Below are 18,238 nucleotides of genomic sequence, written 5' to 3' on the forward strand. Positions count from 1 at the left end.
TTTGCTTTGCTGCAGTTACAGGGCTCAAGACAGTCATGTGTGGGAGAGGAGGGAGGGGAAGGAAACCTATCACCTGTCCCAAAGATCATTCTTGTTTGAGAAGAAAGAAGAATGGGATTAAGACATATACTGACCAAATGTCAAGGTGTACAAAGGCAATTCCCTTTCTAACTAAAGATCATTACGGGAATCAATAAAAATTGAAAACAACAGTACATTTTAAAAGCAGTGTCCCCAGCAGACAAGTAAAGACACGGAATAAGAGAGTGCAATGCAAACCTAATGCCACTCTTTTGATCTGTTTGGCATAGTAGCAGGTATTTCCTCTCAGCACATATAAAAAACTACATGGATAGTGTGGTGCAATTTGGTATACTACTTACACAGAATTTACTTAAAAAGACTGAAGTGATTTGTCAGGCTGCATAGAAACTGCACTAAACCCTAATTCATAATACTTCCACCCTAAGAATTTATTCTAAATTTTTTCATACTATCTTTCCCCTTTCTTTTTTTTTTTTTTTTTTTAATCACTTAGCTTGTCCTTAGTTTGTTGAAACTGATGGGTTTGAGATCACTTGTACTAACCTTCCATTAGCCTCATGGTCTAACAGGCAAGTATTCTGTTTCAACATAAAGACAAATTAAAGCACATACTGAATCTGGAGGTGAATCATCATACTTAAACTAATCACTGTCAACAGCAATCTTATTACTGAGAACTCTAAAGGAAAAGCAAAATAAAACCCAAAACAAACCACAAAAAAGCCAAACAAACAAAATCTACAAAACCCCTTTTTCCTTCCAACTTCCTGTACACAAAAAAAAGTATCTGCTTTGCACTTCCAACTTATCTTGAGCAAATTACATCAGGTATCTATATGGAAACACAAATGCAGCTTTGTATTTACTACAAAACACTCTACAAAGTTATTTATTTGGCACTGATTTCCACTCTTGAGATATTAGCTCTCTGTATTACACACACACACAGAGCGCCCCACACCCCACCCCCCCACAACTGCCTGGAGTTAAACACTGCATTGTGCCTCATGAAATCAGGCAGCTACAGCCTGAGTTAGAGTCATCTATTGATGCTGCCTATTTAAGCAACTAATTCTATTAAAATTTATGAACCTCAATCTGCAGTAGTCTTCAGCCAAACAATGAGTGTATCAGTAAATAAGTATGTAAATTAACTATTTTTAAAATGTATATTTATGGATATTTCAGTATAAGTTATAATTTTATACATAAAAACATCCACAACTTTTTTTCTCTTTGTTACATACTCCCTCACATGCTGCCAAAATCAATTAGAACTTTTTACTTAGGTTTCAGTAATCTTTGGATCATGGCCTTAAATCAACCATTGTTGAATTACATTCCAAAAAAGTCCAAATAATTATTTGCTTAAAAAATACAGATCTGCTAGGTGATCATGATTTACAAAACAATTTTGCAGCAAAATATATTACTGATTGCTGACCCCAAAGAGAGTCACAATATGTTCCCAGGACCAGTGACATTGAAACAGCATAATCACACCAGTTTAGCTCTAAGGAACTGGTCCAAATGTATGTGGGACAGGAGACAAAGAGACAAGCAGTAAAAGGGACAATTCATAGAATGACAATTTGAGAGTCCTCTAGAGAAACTTAGTAAAACACCAAAACCAGACTTCTGCTTTGAATCTCCCACTATAGTCAAATTTTTCTCTACAAATTATAGAGTGCTTAGAGACACAAATACCCCTCTCCCCCTGTTTTAACCACAGAACTTGAAACTTAAAAGCCATTCATGATACAGCACTGTCATGCAGCATGAGAAAACATACTACATTATTAGAAGAAAGCAAATGAACAACATACGTTTCATGGTCCCATCTTCCTCTTCATCGTCATCACTGTTTATTACCATGGTCCCCAAGTCTGACTCTAACATGGTGCTGTTGTGTTCAATCATTGTCTGAGCGCCTTCACTCATCGTACTGGTGGCTCTCATGGTACCAGCGCTCTCTGAATTGGTCTTCACCATGGTGTGAGAGTCCAACTCATCTTCATCCTATGGGGAAACATTTGCCAGAAGGCAGCAGATCATTAAAAGAAAATAAAGGTAAGATGCAATCACTTATTGATTAGTTTTTATCTTTATGTGACCGAGCTGTACTGCTGGACTTCCAGGTTTAAAACTTTAAAAGAAAAATAAAAAATCTTCCATATAAAGAAAAATAAAAACTGTTCTTTCTCACAGATGCATGGCAGGGTAAATAAAACGTGGCCCAGCCACTCACTTTGCATTAACATCCAGTTTTGAGTTATCTCTGTGATTTTCATGACCCACTTTATCTCTCTGGGTTCCAAAAACCACTAACACAATTTACAGAAAGTGATTTTGCTGTTTTGTAAGGGACTGTCACCAAGGGTGCTGACCACCCTTAACTTTGCATCATGCCCAGCATCTGACATTACATACAGGACCCAGATGACAGGCTCATGTTCAATTTAGCTACTAAACAATTTTCCAACAGAATTTGTAAAGTACCCCTCAGAAACAAAAAGTCAACTTGACTTACTTCAAGTGTTTACTTCCATTTTAAAACCTTTGTTACAAACCTGAGTCAATAACTTGTTAATACTACACATAAAAATAGCCCTTGAGCACATACTTACCCACTAAGTGTGGGGGATATAATATCAAGAAGATAGACGGTAGCATTTTGAATCGGTAACGGTAACAGGCCAGGAATTTGAAACAGAGAACTAATGACAATCCAGTTAATGAAATGTGAAATTCATATGGAATACCAATATTTGAAAACACTAATGGGAAATCCCATGGGTTTCCAGAATCTAATTTAGATTATACACACAACATCACAACATTTCAGGAGTAATGTGATGTGATGGACTGTTGACTATACACATTTTCTATATGAATAAAATCTATTACTAAAGGAAAAAAACCTCAGACATTCTCATTTCTTGATTAAATGTAAGTAACAATATCCATCACTGTGAAGTTACTGTAAGTCAAATTGTTACATTTTAAATACAAATGCTACTTTCACCAGTTTTATAACCATATATGCATCCATTTCCTCTATTGTGTCAAAACTTCATTCGAGTTCCTTTATAAATGAACTCTGTCCCTGATTAGCAAAATATTTTAGCTACATAGTTTAAAAGACTATTGGACAACCCTTTTATTTCTTTTAATTTGCCCCTTACAAATAGCATGTTGTTGCTACACAGAATCATAGAACTGTTTAGGTTGGAAAAGACCCCTAAAATCATCAGTTCAACTGTTAATCTGGCACTGCCAAGTCCACCACTAAATCATGCCCCTAAATGCCACATCTACATGACTTTTAAATACATCCAGGGTAACATGTAACATTAAAACACTACTTCGCCCACGAAAAAATTTCCCCTTTTTCCTAAATCTTTGCATTGCTTTACAGATTTTAAATGTTTAACTATGAAGAGACTTGTAAGTTCAGGGGCTGGGGGAGACAGACACAGAATGGGAACAGAAAAAATAAAGTCTACACTCAAATCCCTGCAAGGTCCAGCACTTTGTGTTTCTCAGTGAACTCATTCCTTTCCTTCCTGTTCAGTCCCTGACAATTTGCCTCTCGTACAGACACACATGCACAAGCCAGCTACATGACCCAAGCGCCTGCTTCACTAAGGGTTGGTCTAGGCAGATACGGAGAATTGAGTCTGCAGTAACACCAGCTCCTGAAAATAATTCTATTACACCTCAACTAAGAGATACAAAACCAGATTTAATCTTGATACAGAAAGTCTGACTAACAGCATACCATAATGAATCCAGGATACAGACCTAAACAGACATACTAAAATTCCAAATGTCAAAGGAATCTTTATTTTCCAGATTCTAATTTGCAAAAATACTTGAGTTCTTCATTTGGATTCTTTCTGGGGGGTTTTTTTAGTTGCATTCTATTTAGTACCCTACCCTTAAAAAACCCTGTGATATTCACAAAGATATAGACAGCTTACAGCTGCAGCACTAGGCAACTGTGCCAGTAAAAAAAAGGAGAATATTCTGGGACTGCTCCTCCTGGTGGCAACTTTAATTTTCTCTACTTACTCCCACCAAATGTTACTGTTAACCCCAGTGTTTTCTATGAATTGCATTTTTCCCCTTCTAAAAAGGATACTCAGAAAAAAAAGTAGATTTGCATCCCATTTTAAAAGTGACAGAACAGTTAAACTACAAGTGTTTCTTTCAGTGCTGCAATACAGCGCAAAACTGACTCAAAACATACTGATGTTTCACCCACTAACCACTACAAATTTGGCATCTCTAACATACAAGCAGGCAAATCTGAGTTTAAGGCATAGTTACATTTGACTTACAGATTCACTTGACTAATATTAATATCAATATCCACTTGCAGTGCATACAGCCCTGAACTTATCCAAGCTGAAATAGGAAATAAAACAAACACTTTCTTGGAGCTCAAAACTTTTATTTTAGAAGTTAGTGGAGAAAAGTGATGGCTTTATGAACATACGAACAAGTATGAAATAGAGTCCTGAATTACCACTTGCATAACTTCTGCTTCACTGAAAAAAAATCATCTTTTATTTCTTCAGTCAAATCAAGTATCTGGGCTTAGTCCAAAGAATAGCATTTCTTTTTCCAGTCTAAGAGTGCCAAAAGCCTTATCTTAGTGTTGTCTCTCAGCAAAGAGAACAGTTATCTTTTACTACCTAGTAGACTAAGGATCACAAGAGCCCACCTTAGTACAAAAAGAACAGCTGTCCCAAAAAGGAAAGTACACATCAATTTTGATGAATGGTGTTCTCCGTATATCAGGAATGATGTACGGACACAGAACAATATAAAACTTCTTCATGGCCTGTGCATGCCCCAGAATAATTAATTTTGTAGCTAACACAAATTGCTTCCAGAACTGTCATTCCAGTATTTCTCACAAATATGAGATTTAGCTAATATGGCAGTAGACTACACTGGTTCTGGAAAGGTAACTTTATAAAAATATGCAGTGGATCCAAGTTATGGAAATGCACATTTACATGAGAGATGAAAGTGATTCTTTCATACAAATTCTGATTCATGCTTTACAGTGCATAAATATTGGTGTAGAAATTGTGATCTGTTGTTAAAAAAGGTAAACACACTGATTAAATAAAAACAAACACAATCTCAATTTTAACCAGGAAAAAAATAAGAAGTATTAAAGCTGAAGTGTCATGTTCTCATACTGTTTATAAAAACAGATCCAAGAATCAAACAATAAAAACAACTAATTCTGGAATTAAACTGTCTGCTGTTCTCCTGTGTACCAGTAATAAGCACCAAACTTGTATTTGGAAGGGGTATCTCTTACACCATTATACAGCAAGAGAAGGTGCGCCTAAGTGAGAACTCTAAAATCTCTTGAAATGCTACAGAATTTACAATAGACTACAGAAACTCTGAATAACATCATAATGTAAAGTACAAGTAAAGTACCAGCAATAACCTGCAATCCTATAAGACTAACTCTCTGGATCTCCTTATTTTCCAAAAAAAGTTATTATTAAGAAAAGCAATCCTTAAAGCATAAAAATGAAATCATAGAGATTTGATTATCAGGATAGAAAATACAAAAAGACTTCAGCAAAAACCACACACAAGACTTCATGATATGCTTGTAAAATAAAAGATCTCATCACACAAGAAGTTTTCTCAGAGAAGCTGACCCTGCAGATCATACCTGAGCCTACATCATTACAGAAGTGAATGAGCCAAGGTGATAAAGATTAATGGATTTTTCAGTTGCATTTTAAACACCAATAGGGACGAAGACTGATAAAAAACTAAACAAATATGAAGAAGCAAATATGGCAGCAGTTGCCTTTAAAATCTCTCTACCTATGGTTTGGCATGTAAAAAGAACACTAGATGGCAGCAAAGACGGGAAACTCGGCTGCAAGGCATTAAAGGAAGATTTACATGCTGGCAAAATTTAGTATCCTGTAAAATAATTTCATTTACTATTAACACCTCATCATCACCTTTGAAAAATGTAGCTGTAGTCACAGCTATCTTTTTTTAAAGCACTGTAGTAGCTACATAAACACATAATATCGTTTGGTCAAGCGCAAGGATTTCGTAAAAGCTCCCAAGTACAAAGCCAAGCTTCAACCTGAGTATATGATTAATACTGAGCACACAAATCTTAGACCCATCAGTAAAACAGGTAAAAACTTAACTTTCAGCACACAGTCAAATCCCATCACATTCAATAGACATCCATCACAAAACAGCACATAAGCGTGTTTTCTCCCTCCAGGTAATTGATGCATCAGGTAACGACAACTTGCTGCATGCCCATACCTCCCCATGTTTATTCTTCCTCTAAACCAGTTTCTGGCTCTATGCTGCTGTGGATTTTAACAATATGCTATATTTCTAACTTCAGGACACTTAAAGTACTGCAATCAAATTTAATTAACACATACGTCAAGTGTTCTTTGGCATAAAGAAAAAATGGTATGAAAAGAGGAAGCTTTAACACTGTCATGCAAAATTATATGTATATATATAGATATAGCTATAACATATACATGGAAACACATGAAAGAAGCATGAAAGCAAATATAAAAACCTTCAGAAAAGTACAAGATGGTGGATCAGATTTAAAATACAGGATAGCTCATTTGATTCACTAGTTCCTTTAAAACAACACTATAAATATTGTAAAAATATAAAGGAATAAATACAGCAATTATTTCTTAGAGTTTCAAAATACAGATGACAAATTTTCATAATTAATATAGGATTAACCAAATAACCCTTTGTATGAATGAATAAATAATCCTACATATAGGAACAATCGATTATCGACAGTTGGTTTTGGTGTTGATAGTTTGGTGTTGATAGTTGTCAACCACTAAGTGCCCAAGGAAAAAAGAGTGGATTACTGAAGCAGTAATTTCTTGATTTAATACTCTAAAAGACTTAAACATTTCTCACATCATAGAGACATTAAAATGTTAAAGAAAACATACAGAAAGCTGCTTGTTAGCTCATTCCTTTAAAGATCCACAGAAACAAATATTTAGACATGTTTTCTGTGAGCTGCCAGGCAACGAGTTACTTTACATTCCCATAATACAGCTGCCCAGCCTCAGCATCCACTTCACATCACACTTCTAAAAATGCATGAGAAGAGATTGGTCATGTCTCGTAATGCCTAAACTAACATTTAAACTTTGATATTGGGATTAACCTCCTGTAGAACACACCACTTGTGATTTTTGCTTAATTAAAAAAACCTGTACAACTACCTCAGCACCTATCAAAACACATCAGTTTGTCAGATGGCATTCTCATCACATGAGCAGCTCTCATAACAGGCATAAAATCAATTCTGAGCACACTATTTATGTCTTTTTATTATTTATCTCTCAGGAAGGATACAGACATAAAGACTGTATTCAACCTGGGCATCTATTTACAGCTTTATAATACATGGTTTTGAACAGCAAAAAGTATTTACATTACAATTGACAACTTCTCATGCTATAAAATGTTCACAGACAGTGGTGAAAAAGAAAAATAATCAATTTTAGGGATGTGACTCTTCCTCGCTTGAAGGATAACTACCTGAATTGACCCTGAAAATTAAGCACGTAATTGTGAAAACTTTGTATCTGATTATTTCTCCAAACCCACCCACTCCATTCTACTTCTAGTTACGCAAGTCACTTTTAACTTGAATGCCCCTTACTATATAATATATGACTTTAAGAAGGTATTAAAGCACAAAAACTTATTCAAATATAACTGTTAGGGTTAAAACAGGTTTCCTAACATAAGAAACTTCACAGTTAGAACATTTTACACCTTTCTTTTTGATGGATCCCAAATCAGGTACTAGTGAGTAACGAACAGAACTGCTCACAATTTATATAGGAAATTCTTGGGGGTTAGATCAATAAATTCAAGCCCCTGACAGGTTAACTGAAACCATTTTTTTTCAATAGTATATGGACTTAATTCACTGCCCATGAGAGACCTTTAACATCAGTAGACTCTACTTACCACTAACACCAGTATTTGCTCTTGCTTTTAGATATTGTTAAATATGCATTTCTCAAAGTTCAAGTCTGTTTTTGTATTTCTACAGTGAGGACTTCACAGTGGTATGGCTGGGAAGAAATCCATTCCTGAGGTGTTATTTTTCAAAATTTAAGTGCAAGGTGGCTATTACTTTGCAACTGAACAGTACACACAATCTAAAAACATTTATAGATATTAAAATATTAATAAATAGATGCATTATTTACTGTCACTACTACTACTACTACATAAGGTAACATAGGGACTGTCATTAGCTCTTTCTAGGACTGTTGCCATCACTGCAGATTTATCAAGACCTGTACTGTCATTTGAATTATGGGATCATGTAGTCATGCAAACTACATACAAGCAGCCCTGTATTTCTTATGGGGTTCTGTGAAACAGATACGTAAGGAGTAGGAATGTGCAAGGGTTATTTATCTTTATCCTTGAATGCTGGACTGCTGACTTCATCCACTACCAAAATGTATACCAACTATACCAAGCTGGCACTCATCTGCTTTCCCTTTCCAAAAGGAAAATAATAAGCACTCAGAAGTGCAGAAAGAATTGGTTTACTCTTTTCTCTGGCAGTTCCACAAACAAGTTCCAAATTAAATGAAAGACACAATCTTTGAGCTTATTTTCAAATTATACATTATTTCAAAGTGAAGTGGGAGGTTGGGGGGATTGATTGTTTCTTTTTTTAAAATGACAAACCTAAATATTCTAATGCTTTCATTTTATTCTTCCAGATTTTTATCCTGGTTTCCTTTAATAACTTGTGGGTCCATTGATTAACCCCTGCCTAGTATGATTAAAAAACTAAAATCAGAATTCCACTTAGTTCAGGCTTCATTTATACCTACATATTGCTCAGGAGTTTTCTATTACGCAGTGTATGAGCAACATGCATTCAAGAAACACCTTACAGAAAACTTCTCTAATTAAAAAGAAAATGGTAAGACTTTCAAGGAATCATAGAATGGTTTGGATTGGACGGGACCTTAATGACCATTTAGTTCCAACTCCCCTACCACACCTTCACCTAGATCAGGCTGCTCAAAGTCCCATCCAACCAGGCCTACACCACTTAAGGAATGGGCCATCCACAGCTTCTCTGTGCAACCTGTTCTAGTGTTACACATCCTCTCCACGAATACTTTCTTCTAATATCCAGTCTAAATCTACCGTCTTTCAGTTAAAAGCCATCATCCCTATACTACATGCCCTCAGAAAAAGTCCTTCTCCAGCTTTCTTGTAGCCCCCCCCTAGGTACTGGTACAAGTTTACACTGCTGTTTCCTAGTTTGGCTGGGTTTGCACTACTGCCTGATCAGAACCTTTGGTGACAGCAACTACACAAGATCCTGGTGTTCTCTCTCAAATCAGTCTGGAATTTCTTACAGTGATGTACTGCACTGAAACTGTTGCAAGACATAGGATGTCTGTATTATGACCAAACAATTATTAAAACTGGTCCAGAACAAAATGTGTTCTGCATTGTGACACACAGAAGATATCCATAGGTCACTCCAAAAATTGTTTTTGTCAACAAGGAAATCCCTCCTCACTTCACCATTAATATTCTTCATTTCAATCATTTGTACCCTCACTTTTTCTATTAAAGCTAAGTATTTCTTTTTTCACTCAGGGCTTACCAAGCAATACCAAATTATTGGACATGCATTTACTGATAGCAAAAGTCACACTTGTTTTAACACACCAGTCACACCAGTTTTAACAACTGTTAAATATTTAATCCTAACTACAAATCTTACCACAGATTATTTTCTTGAATCATAAAACTGTGTGAAAACTTAGGGAACTAAAAAAATCTCAACCGCATAAAAGAACATACACAAAATTATTTTTTACAGTAGGTACCAAAATCCTCTTTTACTTAATCTTTTTATTTTGAAACTTTTGAAAATGCTTAATTCTTCAATATAAACTTTACAGTAGAAGCGCCTGGATATCCTCTTGTCCATTACGAGATATTCTTGCACGTCTCTTAAAATCCCCTGTAAACATCGTTTGGTATTATTCATTAATTTAGTTAATCAATTACAGCCTGGAAGTCTGCATCCACAGTGAAAAATAAAAAGGAGTACACAACATCATATTACAAAGGATGATAAAAGCATTCTAAAAGAACATATTGCTGAAGTTTTTACCCAGACTCTCTCATCCTTCTCCTTTTGTCATCTTGAAGTCTCATCTAGTGATCCCTTCACTCAAGGAAATACTACAAAGCTTCATTTTCCAGTTTCTCCCCTTCTGTCTCTCACTGTGCTGAAGTCATGCTCTTCTTTCTATTTTTCTACTACCTTTCTTTTCTGAACTGACTAGTCTCATTCACAAGCCCACTTTCATGGCTTTCCCCTATTCTGTCACTCTGTTCAGTACCGAGAAGTCAGCTCTGCCTCAAGTTTGCCTCTTCCATTACTCACCTGTTAGGTTTTCAAACTTCTACTCTTTTCTCACATCCTGTGCTACTACAGGCAGGGCTGTCTCTAGCCCTCTGCAAGGCTGGCCTTTAAAACTCCTCTACATCATAATATACAAAAAGAAATGAGCAAGGTATGCAAATACTGAGATGTCCACTGCTCTTACTTCCTGCCTTATATCAAAGACCAATTTCTTCAAGCAGAGGTTGACTTCTGTTTCTGGGTTTGTTGATGCTCATACATTGGTATATGATTACAGCCCCTAAAAGTCTATTACTGTAAGTAAAAAATTACAGACTTAGCGTTTCCATATACTACAACTGCACTCAATTTTAAGAGCAAACCAACCTTTTAGCCAAAGTGCTAATTAGACAAGTTAGGGACTGCATTAGACAAAGTTGCCAGGAGGTGCAGGGAGGTGAGTGATCCTTCCCCTCTGCTCCACACTGCAGAGGCTGCACCTGGAGTGCTGGGTCCACTTCTGGGCTCCTCAGTATGAGAGAGAGGGACACACCAGAGAGAGTTAACACAGGGCCACAAAGATGATTAAGGGACTGGAACATCTCTCCCACGAGGAAAGGCTGAGAGAGCTGGGACCGCTCAGCTTCAATAAGACAAAGCTCATTGAGGCCATCATCAGTATGTGCAAATATCTGAAAGGAAGATGCAAAGAGGATGAAGTCAGGCTCTTTTCAGTGGTGCCCACTGACAGGAGCAGAGGCAATGGGCATATAAAAAACTAAGGAGGTTTCCTGCGCACATCAGGAAACACTTTTTGTTCCATGAGGGTGACCAAGCATTAGCACGAGCTACACAGGGAGGTCATGTGTCGCAGCGGGGATTACTGCAACAAGCATATTTCAAACCAGGAGTCCCGTGGAAAGGAAGTATATATGGACAGATTCGTGGTAGATGTTTCAGAGGTGTTTATTTCTCCAGCCGCATGGCCAGGGCTGAGCTCAGGAACTCCGCAGTCACGGGACCCGAGGGTCCTTGGCATTATCAGGGAACCCAAACCAACCAATGGGGAATGAAGCTGAGCAGGGGCAGGGAAACCCCGTGTCTCCCCCCCAGGGCCCCTCTCCCAGGGCTCCATGGCAGGGGGAGGGACCCCAACAGACATGGAGTTTCCTTCCTTGGAGATATTCAAAAGCTGTCTGGACATGGTCCTGGGCAGTCAAACCTCAGTGGCCCTGCTTAAGTAGAGGGGTTGGACAAGATGACCTCCACAGGTACCTGCCAACCTCAACCACTCTGTGATTCTGTTTTCTCAGCCCTGCTAATCAAATATATTCCTGTTACTTTCAGATTTGAGGCACTTATCTTCTATACTTAGTGACAAGCAGAGTCTTGCTGTCTTACTCATAACCTATTCCTTTACTGCACCACAAGAGTACATGGCAGAATTCCCAACTACTACAATGGTAACACAAGAAACAGATTGCTGCCTCAATCCTGGATTTGAGGTTCTCTTATACTAAATGCTAAATGGGGGGAAGTGTGGAGGGAAGGAGTGTGGGGGGCGGCAGAGTGGGGAGTGCAGTGTTACGTTCTGACTTCTGCACCCATGCAAGAGCCATGAGGAGTTGCTAAATGCTTCTTCAGCTGAGGTGAACCAAACTTGTCTTACACCCTTCCACGCAGTAGTGGGAGAGGGAGGTGTACACCACATCCTCAGCTGGCACAGACTGCGCCTGGCAATGTGATCTGAACCTCAGACTAAGTAATTAGATGTCATGCCTAATTTTGGGTTAATGCAAAAGACATCAACAATGCCCAAGCATTTAACATCTCTAGTTCAGAAGGCAATACTATAGATGAAAGCATACTAGTAAAGACATTAGGTTTTTATGTCAGTAGTAAATCAGTCTCCTCAGAAATCAACTATTCAATAAGTCAATTCACAAACATCAACTCCGCGTGTCAAGTCACACACAGGAAAATTTCCTAACATAAAAAAAGCAATCACAGCCTTCCCTGCCAGTTTATTACTGACTAAGCAAGTACAATTCAGAGTAAAACACCTTTATAAAAAGACGCGATCAATATTCTTAGAACACACACTCTTAGAACAGAAAAAAATGCAGCAAACCACAGATTGCTGGAGATCAAAAAGATTGCACAGAATCTGCTTGAAAAGTATTCCTATATATAGATCATCACATAACACTCTGTAACAAGGATTCTACAATTTGCTATAGGACAAACTGCATTTACTGCACTGCTCTTTTCTGTTTGCTCAAAGCTGTAACATTCCAGTCTCCATCTTCTCTTTGTGCTCTTCCTGAATTACCCTGGTACGCACTGTATGTGTGGCAATACACTTCTTTGAAGCACATTCTGCTGCATTGCACAAGACTAACATGAAATAAATTATGTTGGGAAGAGTAATAATGCCAGGAACACAGACTTAACACTGCCAAACAATTCTAAATGCAACCTACTTATCACACAACCTGCTCTCTCCCCAAACATTTGCTCACAATGTCATCTGAAGAATGAAGTGCCATCACCATTTTCATGTTACTTGGTTCAAACCACACTGCAATCACTACTTACTAAGTGTTGTGACTATTCTGTGTATTAGACTTAACCAAAACAACCCAAAAAAACACCAAGCAAAGTGCCCTGAACTAAAAACTAAACCACTTGTATAGAAGTCCACCTGTGAAAGTAGAACCTTAAAGAATTTGGGGGTTTTTAATGTTAGTCTCAATAGCTGACTATTCAGCTATGGTTTCTTTTCCCACTTTCTAGAAAAGCTTTTTACTAGGACATCTCATGAATAGTGCTGAAAGCTGGCTTTTACAGCATTACTCATAATTAAGAGTAGAATACTCAGAATTCATAGCATTAAAACCACACAGAAAACTGGTACAAAAAAGTATTTGAACACAACTACAGGAAGGAGGGGAAAACCAGCAACTTATCTGTAAAGTATAGATGGTTATAGGAAAAATGGGTACACACCGAATTTTCTTCCTCCTCTTCTAGTTCTCTCTGCTGTTCCTCATGTCGCTTTGCCTTTATCTCCATAGCTTCAGTGATCAGGTCCCTTAAAATTGAAACTGGCTTAGCATTCTTAATAAATGTATGCTAGGGGAAAAAAAATCATTGAAATATGTAGTATCATTACAGCAGTTGTGCTTCAGATTTAATTACAAATCCTATTCAACACCACAGATTCCAGTACATTACGCAATAATCAAAATCTATACCAACACAACATACAGTATCCTTCAGCTGCTTCATTAAACAAAATTTACTTTAACTATTTTTAGTAACTGCAAACCTTGGGAAATGTAATCACTTAACAACTGTTTTAGAGTTGAGGAGAGAATTTTCCAAAGAAAACATGCAGTAAGTAGTAAATAGAGTAGTGATGATCTGACACAGAAAACCAAAATTTTTCAGATATTCAGTTTCAAAAGTTAATTAATCTTACCAAATTGAGAGCATAAATTAGTGGCTCTAACCAGAGCAACTATGGCTGCTTACTTCAACAAAGCTATGCTTTAAATGTCATAAAATATTTCTTGATCTATGATGCTGAAATGTGGAACCAGTAAAAAAATACTTCACTTCTAGCAGGAAGTTTAATTTTAATTCAAGGTCGTTTAAATAATCACTTTCTCATTTAAGACAATGGGCATGATACCATTTGCACATTTTGCTGCCTAATAAACACCTGCTGTTAGAAAAAATATGAATTTTGCATTATTATATTAATTATTAATAATTATATTTGCATTATTATATTAATTTAGGCAAAACGTAACTAAGCACCTCAGAAATATATCATTAAATATTTAAAAATTGTTCCACGAAGAACAGAATCGATGTTTTCAATTGAAGCCTCGTGTCCTACACCTATTATCTATCTTTTCCCTTGATATATTAATTCAATTACTCTCTTTTTCATTCCATGATCTCTCCTCACAAGCAATACTTTCATTCCCACTCAAACACATTCACAGCACCTCCAGCTCCATCACATATGCTCCAAATTCCAGCTGGGGAAAAAGACAACACAGATTCCTGAAGAACACAATATTTGGTTTTCTGGTCAGTAAGCATGTGGAAAGAAACTGCACGCTGAAGCTTTTTCTTGTTTGTTTCTCCTTACTTGCTCACATTAATGCAAGTCTCTTCTATCCAGCTGCTGGTATTCAGCTAACCATACAAACTTCAAATCTTGAAGGTCTCAAGTACTGATTCATACATCACACAGACACACATAACTTTTAATTTTTACTTAACTTGGGGTCTACATTTTGGTGCTTTGAAATTTATAAAATTAAATATTCATAACATGATCTACAAATTTGACAGATCTATTACCAAAAACTACTTTGCAAAATTTTTGTTTTCCTTGTAGTGGAGTTCACTGGAATTTAAATTTTAACAGCTGATATTGCTAGCTCAACACAGAATAAATCTAGTAGGAGAGTCATACAGGCAGTAAGAGCCTGGCATACCCTGCCTAACTCCAAAAGTCCACACTGACAACTGTGGCTCCCATATAAAAGTGCCCACTTAGTTTAACTCAGCCCAAGAGAAAACTCATTTGTCCATCTGCATCACACCCTTCTAGGACAGACAGCCACCTGCCTGTTTAACCTGACATGACCAGAAGGAAAGACTTTGAATATACTCCATGTGTGGTCCACACAGAAGAGTAACCTGGGCTCAATTCTTTTACTAAACACTTGTCTAAATCCTGAGATCTATTGAGGGCCTCGAACCACAAAGCAAGGATCCAATTTTAATAGCAAGAACCAGCCTTAAACTATTTAAAGAGCAATGAATTTTCAGAAGCAGCAAGAAGAAAAATAAAATGGGGGCAGAGATGCAAGAGCTGTCAGAGAAAAGACCACAAAGTGAAAAATAAATAAGGCATAACAATAGTTAAAATAAGATTTTCCCTTACAAATTTTCACAATATTTTGGGTTTGAGGGGAAAAAAAAAAACCACCCAAACAAAAAATGTGCTTTTCCTCAGTAAGTTAAATACTGACCTGTAGCAGCTGGGTTGCTGTAGCTCTTTGTTCAGGATTTTTCACTAAGCATTTCTTCACAAAATCTGTAAACTCATCAGACCAGAGCTCTGGCTTCCGGAAGGTTGGAGGGGGATTTGTAGGAATCATAAAAATAGCCTAGATAAAAATCAAACAATAGCAAGTCTAAACAAAACACATCACCACAGCAGCTGAAGCCAAGTTAAAAAAAAGAAATTGCTTTATCCACCTTTCTTATCAGGCTAAGAATCAGGAAGACAAATTTTAAGTATGCAAGGATTTCTACTCAGATCAAGATTCAGGAAGTAAATCCATCTGCTACTAATGTAGCTACTTCCCATTAGATTTTCTCTATTTACACTGTACCCCATTGAGCACAAGACTCTTTATTTCATCGATTGCTGTTCATCAATCTGAAGAGATGATTATATTCTTTCAGAAATTCTTAGCAGAAATGACAGCACTGCTCGTTTATACACACATATAAAGTTGCTGACAACAGCCAAGCTCACCTTCTCCTCTCTTAAGTGTATTTAGTTTTATATGAGAATTGCTTAGGAAATTTGGGAGGATTGCTATTTCCTTTTGCATTCATAATTCATCAGATGGAGCTTTAAAACTTGCTTGTCCAAGTAAGATTTAGACACATATGCCAAAAGACCTAAGGTAACACTAAAAGATGACATAAATAAAATAATCAAGTAACTAGTTTACAGTATTGAGAACTTACATGAAATTGAAAAGGCACCACTTTACCTATATAACAGAAATTTCTTCTGTTGAGAACCATATGCAGACAGATTTTTCAACCAGGGAAAAATACTCATGCTATATAAAAAAATGTTTGTCCTACTTAAGATTATATATATATATAGTGCCATTTTTTATATTATTATTTCTAGGTTTTTATAATTATTATTATAAATTCATGCTTGCAGCTGGGGGAAAAAAGCTGTACAACTCTGACAGATTATTGCAAAATAATGAAAAATGTTGAACTTCTGTATGTAATAAATAACATCCAGTATCAGTGCTTAAGACTTACACATGATAGCAACACACTAGAGCTAGGTCTATTGACAAGAACAACAGGCTATTATTTTCTTCTAAACCCAGGTTCAATTCAACTACATTTTCCAAAGTCACAGGGAATAAGAGTTCTTCATTTGCTTTTCTAAAAGCATAGGCAGAAATAAATACTCAGAAAAGGGAAAAAAACTGATTCTGCAAATGTTTAAAGTATTAGAAGCACTAGAAGGTTCAGCCTGTGTCTGAAACATAGGGAGAAGGTAGAAAGAACTTAATGAGATTTTATCCGTAGCTTCTAAAGAAGTCTGACTGGCCTAGAAAGTTGGTTGAACTCATTCAAACCCTCACCAGAAAATTTTTTCTCATATTCTGAAGGGAAGTGGAAACCATGCAAAATGACGTAAAAACTGTTTACTAACATTTTAATGAAAAATTAATTCAGTACTGAATAGTTGCTTGAATTCAAATACTTAAATGTTTACAAAACTTGCCATTTTGTTTAACAAAAATGTATGCTACAACAGCAGCTTTATCTTTTCAGTGGGCAGCCATGCCAAACAAGTATATGGACTCAGATAGGAAACGTGGCACTCAGTAACTGGCCTTATCTACTTCACTTGTGAGGCAAGATTAATTGTCAGTACAAGTGAAGTGCTTCTGGCGAAAAGCAGTGGCTAACAAATTCAGCTGTTTCTGTCCTTGAAATTAATGATCTTTCTGAACTTTGAACTGATGACTTTTGATCTTATCTTCAGTTACTCTTAACAGCTAACTCTGCAGTAGCTATTGAAAACACACAGCTGTAACAGAAGTCTACCAACTTCTGTTTGGGTGGTGTCAAAATAGGTACCATCATAATAGGTTTCATCATAAACACTGACCTCTCTCCCCACAGGTAAGCACGGATAAGTTGGAGTCCTACTCAGCTCCACAGTTCTAGCAAAAATGTTTGCCTTGGCCAACTATTTTCATCAAATACACAGCAGTTAAGAACCACAGCAAAGAATTGACTTCTTTGTCATTCACAAAGGACAATGAGAAAAAGAGGAAATTCATGAATCATTCTTTTATGCCAGACAACAAAAGCCACAAAAGGAGATATTCAAGTGTTAGAGTCCTAAATCCACATTTATGCTTTGTACTTTCATTGAAAATACCTACTTCAGAAATATGTATATTTATGTAATGCTTAAACTGTAGACTTTTTAAAATCCTATGTCACATGAGCTCTATTAGCTGAAAAGAAAAATTAGATGCATTTTTGTAATACAAGAAAACATACAGAAACTACTTATTCCAAATGTTTAGTCCAACTTGGTACTCACACCACACACTTGCTAGCATGTACCTCTCCCTCCATCTCTCGGCACTCCATTCTATCAACCAGCCTAAAATTCTGGTTTTCAATTCCATCTTGCCTCTCTCCGAATTTTGGCTTGCCTATCTCTCTGCAGAAAAGTTAAACGCCTGTCCTCTTTCAAAATAGTCTATGATTTAGCTTTCAACTACTCTGTTTCCTTCCAAGAGGCTTGCAAAGAACTCACTGGAGCATTATAAAGCTAGTCCCAAATCTCCAGGAATAAAACAAAACACTTATCTGACAGGAACTGACTCCTCATTTTTGCTTCCACTTCTT

General features: G+C 36.7%; 1 protein-coding gene across 2 annotated transcripts in view; it reads right to left on the reverse strand.

The window, feature by feature from the left end:
* STK3 (serine/threonine kinase 3) overlaps window positions 1–18,238 on the reverse strand; it is a 139,067-nt gene that overhangs the window by 64,206 nt on the left and 56,623 nt on the right. For both annotated transcript variants that reach the window (XM_048286287.1, XM_048286288.1), the window contains exons 7-9: window positions 15,574–15,711; window positions 13,526–13,651; window positions 1,872–2,064 (exon numbers count right to left, since the gene is read on the reverse strand). In XM_048286287.1, coding sequence (XP_048142244.1) covers window positions 1,872–2,064; window positions 13,526–13,651; window positions 15,574–15,711 — 457 coding nt within the window. The remainder of the gene's footprint in view (window positions 1–1,871; window positions 2,065–13,525; window positions 13,652–15,573; window positions 15,712–18,238) is intronic.

The sequence above is a fragment of the Corvus hawaiiensis genome, chromosome 26 (assembly GCF_020740725.1).
Source record: "Corvus hawaiiensis isolate bCorHaw1 chromosome 26, bCorHaw1.pri.cur, whole genome shotgun sequence".
Lineage (NCBI taxonomy): Eukaryota > Metazoa > Chordata > Aves > Passeriformes > Corvidae > Corvus > Corvus hawaiiensis.